The sequence below is a fragment of the Mustela nivalis genome (assembly GCF_964662115.1).
Source record: "Mustela nivalis genome assembly, chromosome: 12".
In the NCBI taxonomy this organism is placed as follows: Eukaryota; Metazoa; Chordata; class Mammalia; order Carnivora; family Mustelidae; genus Mustela; species Mustela nivalis.
The window spans coordinates 36,194,089-36,207,582 of NC_139031.1; the positions used below are offsets into that span (position 1 = coordinate 36,194,089).

At 36.5% G+C, this 13,494-nt stretch overlaps 1 protein-coding gene across 5 annotated transcripts in view; it reads left to right on the forward strand.

The window, feature by feature from the left end:
- The window catches only part of DOCK4 (dedicator of cytokinesis 4), a 431,090-nt gene that overhangs the window by 186,965 nt on the left and 230,631 nt on the right, over positions 1-13,494 (forward strand). For 4 of the 5 annotated variants that reach the window (XM_082693075.1, XM_082693074.1, XM_082693076.1 and 1 more), the window contains exons 2-5: positions 1,404-1,487; positions 3,982-4,022; positions 6,001-6,056; positions 10,437-10,533. In XM_082693075.1, coding sequence (XP_082549201.1) covers positions 1,404-1,487; positions 3,982-4,022; positions 6,001-6,056; positions 10,437-10,533 — 278 coding nt within the window. Of the gene's footprint in view, positions 1-1,403; positions 1,488-3,981; positions 4,023-6,000; positions 6,057-10,124; positions 10,251-10,436; positions 10,534-13,494 lie in introns of those variants that run through there. The other variant, XM_082693078.1, reaches the window with a different exon arrangement.

A 13,494-nucleotide genomic window follows, 5' to 3' on the forward strand; every position in this document is an offset into this window, starting at 1 on the left:
GGTCATATGGTATTTATGGTTATAGTTAGAGAGTGACATCACAAATTAGTGCTTATCTAAAATGTTCTAACTTGGTTACTCTACAGTTATTTTCATCCATCTCATGTACTGTATTTTGTCCTGTGTTTTGATCTCAACTGTTAATTTTGTTTTGAGATGATCAAAAGGCTTCAGACCTCTCTAAAAGCCCATTACTTATCGGCATGTCCTGATTTTTGACAGATTCATGCGTTTCTTCAAGCTTTTAAAATACATTCATAACAGTAGCACTAATTTATTTTGGGGATTGGGGTTGTATCTAAACCTCACTCTCTCAGACAGAATTATAAAATTCACTTTCAAAATTTTGATCTTTTAAAAATCAAAGCATTTACTATCTTTTTAAAATTTTTTTAATGTGAATTGAAAGTTGATTACTATACGCTGTATTGATCCGGAGATGTCTTTTCTTTTTTTCATGTATTGAGGTGCATTTTTGTTATTTCTCCATACTTGTCTCCTTTTTGACTCAAACATTACTCTCCTGGGGAGAATCATTGTGCTTCATTCTTTCTGTAACTCGTCTAGGTACCCAGAGGTGACTAACCTACACACACTTCATCTGATATTAACATCCTAGTCCTGCCCCGCCCTGTGAAATGTTTCAGAAACTAGTCAGTCTTTAACCACTAGGTAAGGCTAGTGACATCCTACCCACACCTCTGGACACCCACGCCCTATTTCAGGAGTTAAGGCATATGGGAATTGTCATGGTGGCTGTGTGTTTAATCCTAGGAGAGGAGTCTAGTCATGACTAAATACAGTGTTACTATTGATTACTACAAGAAGATTGCTTTTATGCCACATACTTGGCTAAGCCCTGGGGCCATGTTAGCAAGTAAATAGATGCAGTCTCTTCTCTTTAGGAGCTTATAGTCTAGGAAAGAGAAATCTCCTTCAAGCAACATAATAGAAAGTCTAAACCAAGCTGAACAGCAAGTAGGATATGTATTCCTCATTTGTTAGTGAGCACATATGTACTGAGTAACAACTGTGGGCAGGCTGTCTGGATGAAGAGTGAATATAGCAGTAAGCAAGAATGACACAGATCTTGTGAGGAAATAATCTTGTCACATAGGTTATTGAGTGATATTCTTGATATTTTGTATTGTTTTAGTAAATTCCGTATCTTTAAAATTTATATTTGTAACACTTACTTCACCCAGAAGTTGGCAAAGTATGTAAACTTTAAGATTGACGCTCTTCAAAAATATATAAAATTTAAGTATGACAGCAGGTTTTAGCTCTCAAAGTGTACTTCCTCTTCACATCATTTTTACTAGTCAGTGACATATAATAGTGAGCAGTATAATTGGCTATAACCGATATGATTATCTTCATATATTCTATACCATCTCTTACAGTTATTGCCAGTTTTCGAGGAACTGTACCCTATGGCCTGTCATTGGAAATTGGAGATACAGTTCAGATCCTGGAGAAGTGTGATGGTAAGTGGGCTAATGAGATTGCTTGAGGTTGTATGACCAACCTCCTCACCATTGGATAATTCATAATGCTTGCAAATTCTTTCCTTCTGTTGATTTCTAGGATTTTTCCAGTGGTCACAGTGAACCATTTTTGACAAAGCTTATTTCTTGCATCTTCAGTGTTTGGCTTATGGAAGAGCATCATTTGCTGTCTTTAAGCTGATACATTTTTCCTGACATTATTTCCTTATATTCACTAGATCCCACCATAGAAAACATTTGAGGCTACTGTATTTGTGGGAGTTCATGACTCCTTGCCAAACTAGAAGACCTTTCTCAGAATCTCAAGGGTCTAGTAGGTCCCCCAGGACTGGAAGAAACAGAGGTCCAGAGCAGAAATGGCTTCTCCAAGTTTAGGTAATCAGATACCTTGGGGAGGACTTCTGCCAAGGCCAGCTCTACTTTAGTCCTGCTGTCTTCTTTCCTGCCACCCTGAAACTTGAACTAAAGTTGTTCAGTGCATTTGAAATGTTTGTGGAATATATTGCAAGAACTTTATGGTTATTAGTTTATGCAACATGTAACTGATTAAATCAAGATACTTAATATGTCGTCAAGTGTTTCCAATCGTATTCCATGAAACATCCTTAAGCTCTCCTACTCGCAAAGATCCCAGTTGAAATGACTATTTTTTTTCTCGTTAATGAGATGACCACATTTTAAAGCCCTATAAGTATAACCAAAACTACACATTTTCCTCCTGAAATGTTATTCTTAATAGGAACTTATAATATGATAACATTCTGTCATGTCAAGATTCATTAAACTGTGTTCCTCCAAACAGAACTGTCAGATTTACTTAAAAATCTTACATTAAATGGTGGTGATACATGAACATTTATTCTGTGTACTGTGAATGATATCTTTAAAGATATAATCAGGTCTTCCATGTTATTGTCAGATCCATTTTGTCTGTTTTTACTTTGTATACAGATAAATATAAAATCTACTTTGAATAGGTGCATGAAAATGGACTCCATAGCTAATGGAAGCAGTTTTGTAACCTAAAAACCGTTGACAAAGACCTCTCTATGAGACTTTTGCAGTTCTCAAAAAGTTTTGGTTTCTGTTAAAATGATTATTTAAGAATAGATATATTTCTTGGATATTTTAAGGGATCTCCTTAATCCTGAGATAGATAGTTTCTGCTCAATTCATTTTGCTTTCTTCAAACTGATTTAAAAGCTGTTAGGCATGGCATTTTATAATATATCTTATAAGGAACAAAAAATGTTTAAATATTTGTATTGAATATTTATATAAATTTTTATATAATATTTTATATAAATTTTTAATATTAATACAAAGTTCAAATATTTATTTTTAAAAATTCAATTAATCAAGAAAGTCTAATACTACAAAATATTTGTTATATGGTAATTTATTACCAATAAACAAAATGGTTCTATGCTTGAAGAAACTATAAGTTGAAAATAATACATTTATAGGGGTATATATTTACCATAAATTTTCATATATATATATATATATATATATATATATATATATACACATACACCTTATACTTCTTTTAAACTATAAAAAGATAACATTCTTCTTTCAGGATAGTGCTATAAAATACTGATTCAGAGTTGCTTGGAGGTTGAGTCATAGGCATTTTATAGAATAAAAGTTAGGGCGAGCTCAGGTGCTAGGACATTTTGCTGATAAGAGTACCCATCACTTTTCTTTCTTTTTTAAATTAAATTAAATTAAATTAAATTAAATTAAATTAAATTTATTTATTTGACAGAGAGAGATCACAAGTAGGCAGAAAGGCAGGCAGAGAGAGAGGAAGGGAAGCAGGTTCCCTGCTGAGCAGAGAGCCTGATGTGGGGCTCGATCCCAGGACCCTGAGATCATGACCTGAGACAAAGGCAGAGGCTTTAACCCGCTGAGCCACCCAGGTGCCCCCCCCATCACTTTTTTTGATGGATGATATCTGATTTCCATCTTCTTATGCTATCAGACTGATCCTAACCCTAGATGATGGACTCAAGGAAGTGCAAATTTACCCTATGACTGTTGGTTGAGCCCAACCTATACTTGTAGTTGGGCAAAGAGAAATTGAAAACATATTAAATCTTGTGCAGATTCTTGAAGTTCCCTGAGACAGATGCTCACATAAATTATCTTGCCCAAAATAAAATAATCTGATAAGTAGCAAAGCCAGGATTTAAACCCAATACTCTGATTCCAAACCTTGTGCTTCCACTATGCATGTTTCTATTTTCCAAATAAATCTCCATTACAATTTTTTAAACAGTTTATTAATAGGATTCTTAAACTAGTAATCACTTCAGCCCAGTCCAACTCCCATCTTGTTCATACACAGAATATTTATTTATAAGGTAAAATTCCATCAGTAAAGGACAGACTTATTTGTAGTCATTTCTTTTCTTTTAAAATATTACAATGGTTTATCAAAATAATGACCATGATTATTTCTCCACAGGGTGGTACAGAGGATTTGCCTTAAAAAACCCAAATGTCAAGGTAATAAAAAATACTACTCATAATCATAATTACGGGATTTTTAAAAAGTTGTTTTACTTCATGTTACAATTGCAATTACAGTTGGGAGTCTTAGTTGAAATGCCAAATGGCAATACGGATTTTCATAATTTGGGAAATTCCTTTGAACTCGGATTATCGTTAAGACATGCTACTGAAATGATAATCCTACGTAGTCCTTGCAGTTTGTACTGAGAAGACCTTAATAAGCTCTTTGTATATAAACAAAATCTTTTTGAACTGTTAGTTTAAGAGAGAGTGAAATTAAAATTAAAGCAGGGGAAGTAGATATTCCAAAAGAAAAAATGAATAAAGGTATTTAATCTTGGAGTTTTCTGTGATAACATTTGCAAAAGAGTGGTGTGGAGAAACACGTGGATTTCAGCAGCTTAATAAGATTCCCTTTTGGGTTTGGGCGTGTGAAACATGGAGAAATCTATTATAAAGCTCTCCCTGTTTTTACCATTCCAGACAGAAAACTCAAACTCATTATCCTTCATATGGTCATATACATCCTCAGGAATTACAGTAGGAAGTAGTATGATTTTTGTTTGACCTTTCATTTGTATGCTTTATGACCTTGACACACGTCCTTACTATTTATTATCTGTATTTGTCTCCTTTGTTCTAATCTCTCCAACTTTCATCCAAACATTCTGCAATATTCTCTTGCATGTCATGTTCATTTCTTTGTTTAATTTTGGCTTTATTAGGATTGTAGAAAAGAAATTGTATTATTGCTTATTCTCGGGATATAATGTTAGTGATCTAAATTCTTCCGCCTGTCTTTCTGCTTAACCACACCTTTTTCTAGATCATCCAGCTATGTTTAATAACTGTATTTCATTTATTTTTGGTCATTCTAAAGGAGAGCCTGAAGGACAAAAGAATGTAGAAATTTAATTTTTTAAAATACTTTAGCCCTCATTTAAAGTTATTTTTGGACATCTGCAAGGCACATGCAAATGTAGCTTCAGTACTTAATTATTCATTTGGAATAATTTTGAAAAAAAAAGTATTATTTCTGCCAGTCCTCTAACCTCAAGTTCTGACTTTTTCTTATTAATTATAATTACTCTGTTTGTTAACCCTACCATATTGGGTTAAATTTTGAAGGAAAAAAATATGTATTTTTTAACATATGTGTCTGTTTACTACTGTTGTATATTAAGTTTTATGTTATCCTTGGATCCGCAGAGGTGATAATGTATTCAAATGACATTTGCTTTCCTAAATATTTAATTGAATTTGTCATTTGATGATACATCAAAAATCATTCAGAGGATATTGTCATTTAATGGACAATAAAATTGATGCTAATTTTTTTTATGTTGTTTCTTTCAACTTCACATTTAGAACAAAGGAACAATTTCCTTGTCCTATCTTTTCCCTACAGTAAAAAGCTTTAAGGTAGCATGCTGTCTTTTGTTTAATTTTTGTTCCATCGGTATGCAGCCTGGTGATTAATTGCTGCTGTGTTTCCATCAAAGATCTTCCATAACACATAATATATGATTTGTCTCCCAATTATAATGGTATTTTTTTTTAATGTGTATATTTTAAAATAGACATGAGTGTTTCAGGGAGAAGAAAAGGAACAACTATCAAAACAAACAAAAGCTAATACAATATTAAAAAAAAATGTAATATTTTAAAAATTCTTATTCAGTGTAACATGTCTTCTCTGCAGAATTCCTGAAAATTTAAAGATTTTCTCTTTTATAAAGAATATACTTTTGAGTGAGATTTAATTTTTTTAAATTATTTTAGAGAATCCCTGAATTTGTAAACTGGTGAATAGTAGGAAATAAAAGGAATGAATCCAGTGCGGTAGAGATGTTGTTTTTCCCTGTTCCTGATACTCTTCAGGTTGTATGACTGTATTTTACGCATTTGACTTGTGCAAACACTCCTGTGTTATCAGTCAGCTAGCGCTATAACCTCCTGTTTTCTCCCACAGGGTATCTTTCCTTCCAGCTATGTTCACTTGAAAAATGCCTGTGTGAAGAACAAAGGGTAAGAAATGAGTTTTATTAATAGTGAGAGGATTTTCACAGAACCATTGCTTAGTTGAGAATTTGAAAGGCTTAGTAATTGTCTTGACAAATGAACTACAGGAGATCATGCCATTGTCTTTGTGGTTTGATAAAGGTGGATTACACAAAGGCAGCTGGCTGGTAGAGAAAATGTAATACTGTCATCTGGGTGTGCTGGACTGGAGAAGAATCTAGGGCATCACAGGTCTCTCATTGTCCACAGATCATGGAATCAGCCTAATCTGAAGCAGAAGGAGTTGGTTCTTTTTGGTTTCCTGCTGTATGGAGAAGCATGGCAGCCAACTCATGGAGTGCTGAGTCATGTTTCAAACCCCAGGAATTTCCTAGATTCACCACTGATTATAAGCAGCCAAGTCTGACTGTTTTCTCCTAATTCAGGATCATACCGTATCCTTGTGTGACCATTTCATAAAGCTACTCTTCTATTTTAGGAAATGGCATTTCTGTTTATTGTTTGATTGAACTCATTCATCACCCAAGATCTCTCATACATTTTAGAAGGTTTTCTAGTCGATTTGCAAAAGGACTTGAAGGAGCTGTCAGAATAACAGATCATTCAAATAAAATATCATAGTGTAAAACAGTAGAACTTGCTTAGTTAAGCGGTTATCATGACCAGACCAATCATTATCAGTAGGCCGTGGGTTTGGACCCAAACATTTGCTGCCAGTGCCACAAGGAATACTCACTGGACCATTGAATGATTGTCATTTTATGACAGAAGAAACAATGCAGATTCAGCCATAAAAATTACATTTTACTTCAAATAGAAAAAAATAGCAGTTTACTTGGATGACTAAAGCACATTTTAAATAATAGTAAATGAGATCTTCAAACTTGAATTTTACCAAAAGAGTTCCAGGGATGCTATTTACGTAGATGATTATTATATCCACTGTCTATAAAGGTAAAATATTAATCTTAGTGCATTGAAATAATTTCTGCAGGTGGACAAGAGTCTATGATATAAATACCCTGAGAGTTACTTACATAGATAAAACTGGAGGAGATCCTTATACTTTGTATCCATATACACAGAAACACACACATACACACACATATATGCTACTTTAAACAATATTACTATTACTAGCAGTAGCAGTAGTAATTATTTAAACTAGTAGATTAAAATCATAATTCTGATATAAATAATTACAACTGCTACTACCCTTTTTAATAAATGCGTGTCCTTTGGGAAGGTTGTGTAGCTGTAACCCACCAGAAATGAATCAAGGAAAGTAAACAGTCCTTTCGGAGTTCTCCTATCAGGCTCACTCTGACACTGTCCAGCCCCCCTCAAGTGAACCAGAGGAAACCATAGAAGATACTTTAGCCACAGGCTCACTCTTTGTTCTGATCTTTCTGCTCTAGTGATCTGGGCTGGACAGTGTGGAAACCCCAGGGTCTCTACCCTGACCCTTAATGGTGTCCAGCTAGGTAGACTCATGCAGCCAGTTCTCTCTGCTGCCGTTGCCCCAAGCCCCACCCTACAGCTTTAACTCTGTAGATCAAAGGGCCACTCAGCCCCAACGGAACACCCAGAGCAAGGGAAATAGAGGATGCTAGCAAAGACGATGTCCAGCATCATTCCAGCCAGTGGAAGTCCTCCCTCTCAAGGCAGAATGGGGTGGGTCATTATCAAAACAAGTGCTTTCTTTTATTTATTTATTTTTGTCCTAGACAGTAACTGGTACATGTCTGGCCCCCTTCCTTGAGCCTGAGGAAGTTTAAATAAGGCTATAGATGTCTCAAATTTTAGTTGTGTAAATTTAAGACTTGGTTTTCAGTTCCCCATGTGACACAAGGCATCGTGAACATTAAGTAGCAGGAGAATGTTGAGGGTAGAACCCAAGCTTGTTTTCTTTTCTTTTTTTTTTCCCCAAAGATTTTATTTATTTATTTGGCAGAGAGAGAGAGATCACAAGTAGGTGGAGAGGCTGCCAGAGAGGGGGGGGGAAGCAGGCTCCCTGCTGAGCAGAGAGCCCCATGCGGTGCTCCATCCCAGGATCGAGACCCAACCCTGAGATCATGACCCAAGCTGAAGGCAGAGGCTTAATCCACTGAGCCACCCAGGCGCCCCCCAAGTTTGTTTTCTTAAAAAGAAAAAAATTTATTGGAATTGGTTGAGATCCTAGATTCTAGGACCGTTAACTGGAAGAAAACTTAAGCCTGAAAACATTTGAGAATACATATTACCAGATAATTGCTTTCCCAAAGAGGGACTTCTTTGGGATTTTGATGTAAACATCTCTTATTTTAGGATCAGCAGCCTGATGGCCCACCAGGATTAAGTAGCTGCAAAGTATATCTCAGGATAACTGAACAAAATGTAATCAAGGGCCACTACTTACAACTGTTTGAACATTGACTTTGGTTTTGATATAATTAAGAGGAAACAGCTGCCTCACCAAAAATGGTGATTTTGTCAGGCTTCTTAAAAATTTACATTTTGTTTGAACAAATCCCAAATCAAAGTCTCACAGATGGAACTGCCCTTTTGTTGGTTCCTGGGTCTTCAGAGCATTGTCAGGCTGATGGGGGTCCTTAAATTAAATTACGGTTTATGAACAACGAGGCCACTTCAGTAGTGTTTAATTGCTGCGAGAGGTCATGCCACGTTTTAAATGTTAAGTAGGGCGTCGAGTTGTCCTGGAAATTCATTGTTCCCTTCTTGACCTTACATCTGATCATTTTATAATCTCTGTCTCCAAATATTCATCATGTAAATTGCAATGGCTGCTTCAAAAGCAAAATAAAGGCACTACCAATTTGAAAATGTCACACATAGACTTGATAGAAGGTTCTGTGTGTGTTGCAGTTCCTATACTACTGTTTACTTTCTTTCCTAGTTTTAAATCCCACTTTTACATTTTCAGCTGTGTTTAAGCCCTAGAAAGAAGGGAAGTACAGAGCAAGTACTTTAGCAGCCCTATGAAATGAGGAAATGAGCCTCTGTTGGTGAAGGTTTTAGTTCTCTTACTTGCTGTCAAGAAGGCTTTACACACGACAATTATATACCCTTTGGATATAACATCACAAAAGAACAGAGCAGTTATTAGCCTCATGCTAAGAAGTAATTTTCCCTTGATCATCTAGACAACCTGGTTCGGCATCTCAAATGCTGTTACCTTGTACCTGTTAGATGTTGTCCTTGAAAAAAATACATACATGTTAAGAAAATAAGTCCTATCAAATAGCTGGTAGCGTTCTTTTGAGACGCTGTGCTGATAATAGCCACTTAGGCATTTTAACCTGCACACACACTGAAAAGAATTCGAAAAACCAAATTTGAGATGAGGAAAAAAAGGTTGTTTTATGTCAAAGACAGAAATGGAAGATAAAGGAAATTTGGATTTTATTTTTGTCCATGGCTTCATGCAATATCAGGACCACTTACATACACTAGGAGATGTTGATGTGAATGTTTTCCAAGTATAGTGGTTTGCTTTTAGCAAAGAAACAGGAATGGTATAGGACCCTAATTGGAGAGAGGAACATTGCGCAATGGATATTGGAACATCTGTGATAGCAAAAGCTTTTAAGTTCAATGATGCATGATAACATTACTAAGAGACTAAGCATTTTTCATGGTCCCATGTACAAATAATAAAAACAAAGTGTTGATAAGATCAAGTGAGTGGGGATGCCTGGGTGGCTCAGTGGGTTAAAGCCTCTGACTTTGGCTCAGGTCATGATCCCGGGGTCCTGGGATCAAGCCCAGCATTGGGGCTCTCTGCTCAGCAGAGAGCCTGCTTCCTCCCTCTCTCCCTCTGCCTGCCTCTCTGCCTGTGATCTCTGTCAAATAAATAAATAAAATCTTAAAAAAATAAATAAAGATCAAGTGAGTGTTTAATCTGTACCTTGGTGTCTAGATATTTCTAACACTAAGTTAGTTTGCAGCCATAATACCCTGATGATTGAAAAAGTCTGTTACTCCCTTTGAGTCCTATGGTCATAGTGCTTGAAAAGCAAAAGCTATCTCATAATTTATGCAGACTTGGTGACCTCATGTTACATGAAGGCTTTTGGGCTTGAGAGGTTAAATGAGTTGTTTTTTAGTGGTCACACTGTGGCTGGAGCAGAAGTCTTCTGATACTGTTTCTTCTGACCACACTCCTCAAACTTGATGTGGATGAAGTGGCTGGACCTTTTGGTATTATTCTGCCATGACCCACATAACATTCCTCGCATGGGTCTCTAATCAGATCCTCGTTACAGTCTGCAGAACCCAAAATAATAGGCAGTTTCCTTTCCCACTTTTATCTTTCAGAGGATTTCAAAGAAGATTGTTATCTATGATAATTGCATGTAGACTTTGTTTTTCTCTTTAATTTCACAGACAATTTGAAATGGTTATTCCCACTGAAGACTCCGTTATAACAGAAATGACATCAACATTAAGAGACTGGGGAACCATGTGGAAACAGCTCTATGTGGTAAGTAACTTTTTAGTGTCATAATTTTTGGATAGAGAATTATTTTAAGAAAAACTTGAACAGGAGTTAGCATCGACTAATTGTTGAGCACCTGGTTTAAGGCACTAGGGGTCCTCCAGATGTCAGAAATACAGAGCCTAATAAGACATAATCTTGCTGTAATCCATGTGTCCACTAAACATGGGCTCTCTAAGTTTTTTTTTCAAGATGCAGGAATGTAAAAGATGATTTTTATGGCATCTCATCGATCAGAATGGTTTACATGGAACTAATTAGTGTCAGGCTTTCTGAGTATTTTTAATTTTCAAGGAGAAAAATTTATTTTCAGTGCAATTAGAGTATCGGTGGTATTCAATATATGGAAAATGACAGACTCCTTAGGCCAAATGAGCCAGAATATTTTAAATACACAAGAGAAAGGAATATTTCCTGAAAAAAAAAAAAAAGAGGTCAGGTCAATGTCTGGAGAGTATGCTTTTATGTATTTATTTACCTGTTACAACAAATTATACTTATTGAGAGCTTACTGTGTTGCAAACCATGGGGAGGTACGCCATATGCAATGCCTCATCAACTCCATACACCCACTCAAGGAAATAATGACCGAGAACATCCCCAGCTTACAAAGAAGGAACATGAGGCAGAATGAGGTTCTTGGCTGTGGCCTACGCAGTGGGAAAATGGCTGAGCTGGGATTCTGATGTGAATCTAGTGCCCTCACTTTGGGTCTCTGAATATGCACACATTTGGAGGTGGTGAAGCTTTGAGGAAGACAAATGCTATTTCTCCTTTTATTTTCAAAGACATTTATGGAACAGCTTAATCATTTGAAGGGAGTGCGTTCAAAATATAAAGGTGTACTTAGCCTGACAAAACGATTTGAAACAGCTTGTCAAAGAGAAAATCCCAATTAGTGAAGGACATTGGCACAGAATGACAGTTTTCATTGTCTGTTACATATAAAATGCAATAGGATATTTCACTGAGGCAAGAAAATCTTAAAAATAAAACCCCTTTTGATGTTGGATTTAACTGACCACGCCCTCCTGGAGCTGGTGGCTTTAGGACTCATTACAAAAATCCACAAAACAGTCTTAGATGAAATGCCGGTCTGAGCTTTGCTGGAATGAGGTAAATGCAAAGTCAAGGTAACTGAACTCAAGGGATCTGTGCTGAGAGGTTACAGAGGAAATGCAGATCTCCCTTCCAGATTTTTTTTTAAAGATTTTATTTATTTACTTGACAGAGATCACAAGTAGGCAGAGAGGCAGGCAGAGAGAGAGGAAGGGAAGCAGGCTCTCTGCTGAAGAGAGAGCCCAGTGCATGGCTCCATCCCAGGATCCTGAGATCATGACCTGAGCTGAAGGCAGAGGTTAACCCACTGAGCCACCCAGGCGCCCCTCCCTTCCAGATTTTTGAAAAAATTTATATTAGGAGGAATATAAAATCCAAGTATTATTTCACTTAAAATAATGTATATAATATGTGGAAATGAAACTATTGGAAATGTTCACATCATTGCATCTTAAATACCCAACAGAAGAGTTAAGAAAAGAATGGCAGTGTAAGCGTCCTCCATTAGCGGAGATAGAACACCAGCACTTTGCCTTTTATGTGGCAGCTTGTGGGGAACAAAGTTGAATTTCCTCTTGATTCTGCCTCACCTAGCTATTTTTACCTGCTTTTCAGGTTGTGAACATCTATTTTGGGGACATACTTGATTGGTTTGAAAATCTGTGTGTTGTAAGCTCTAGGAGTAACTTTTCCACCTCCTCATGTCCTGAGTAATGGACACAGAGATAGAATGATTTAAAAGTTCCCCTGGATACTGGCATTGTAGTCAGTTATGTTAGGGACAAATATGAAGTTGAACCTGAAGGGAACAGATTTTCGACCTTGAGAATGAGGCCGACTCGGCTGTGTTGGGCCTTCCGGGTTCTCTTTCCCTTATACAGGTGTTTTGAGCCCAATGTTTTGATTCAAGTTCATCCTTGCTCTTTTCCAGTGGTTTTAAGGTGCCTGGCTTCTCCACTGGCAGATGTTTGATGAGGATAAGATCTTGTAAATTGTAAGAAGTTTATGAGATATACTTAATATAAGTAGAACATTTAGCTTAAAAGCTCATGGTAAATATTTGAGAAATGTTAGTTGCTCTTTTTCATATCATTGGTAAGAGTCTAAATAATGTTCTTTAAAATATCACTTAATAAAATACCGGTAACATAATCACAAAAATCTTAAGAGAAATACAGCAGCCATCCTTTACTTAAGTACTTCTGTGCATGCCTTTGGCTGGATATTTTATAACTTTCTTCCCTGGTGCTCTGCCAACTTGTATTTATTCTCAAGTCTTTAGCACAGATAACCTATTCAGGGTCCCATGCTAAGTGGTAAAACCTGAGTCGAAAGGTAGATCTGCTGCCTCCAAACCCATGCTGTTTTCATTTTGAGGCAAATGGAAACTTACCCATTCTCTAAAATACTCACAATTAGCTTTTTTTTCTACATTTTGCACTTATTGCAGGTACTTTGAGATACTGTTTTATTCCAAGGCTTGAATATTATATACTACCCTTTTCATTTAATGTTAAACCAAGAGCATTTTTCATATTTTCTAAATAGTCTTCATAACTCTTCAGTATTTACAGTCCACTTTTTCAAGACTCACCATTTTATGACCAGCTGTCAGCCCAGACCTGATACATACCCGATACTTTCCCATGAGGAGGGCTGGTTTGCTGGTTAGGGCTGCGGTATGTCAGGGTTCCTGTGTCCCTTCCCTAAAGGGAACGCTGACCAGCTGGTTTCATTTTTACGAAGGATCCAGCTTCCTTATCATCTTAGCATTCTCTTCAACTTAAGTACTAGAGGAGACATCATTAGAAAATGAAGTCCATCCTACCGCACAACTGTAAAACACTGTCGTCCCCAAGAGCAGGGCTGATGGCTTTTCCAACAGAG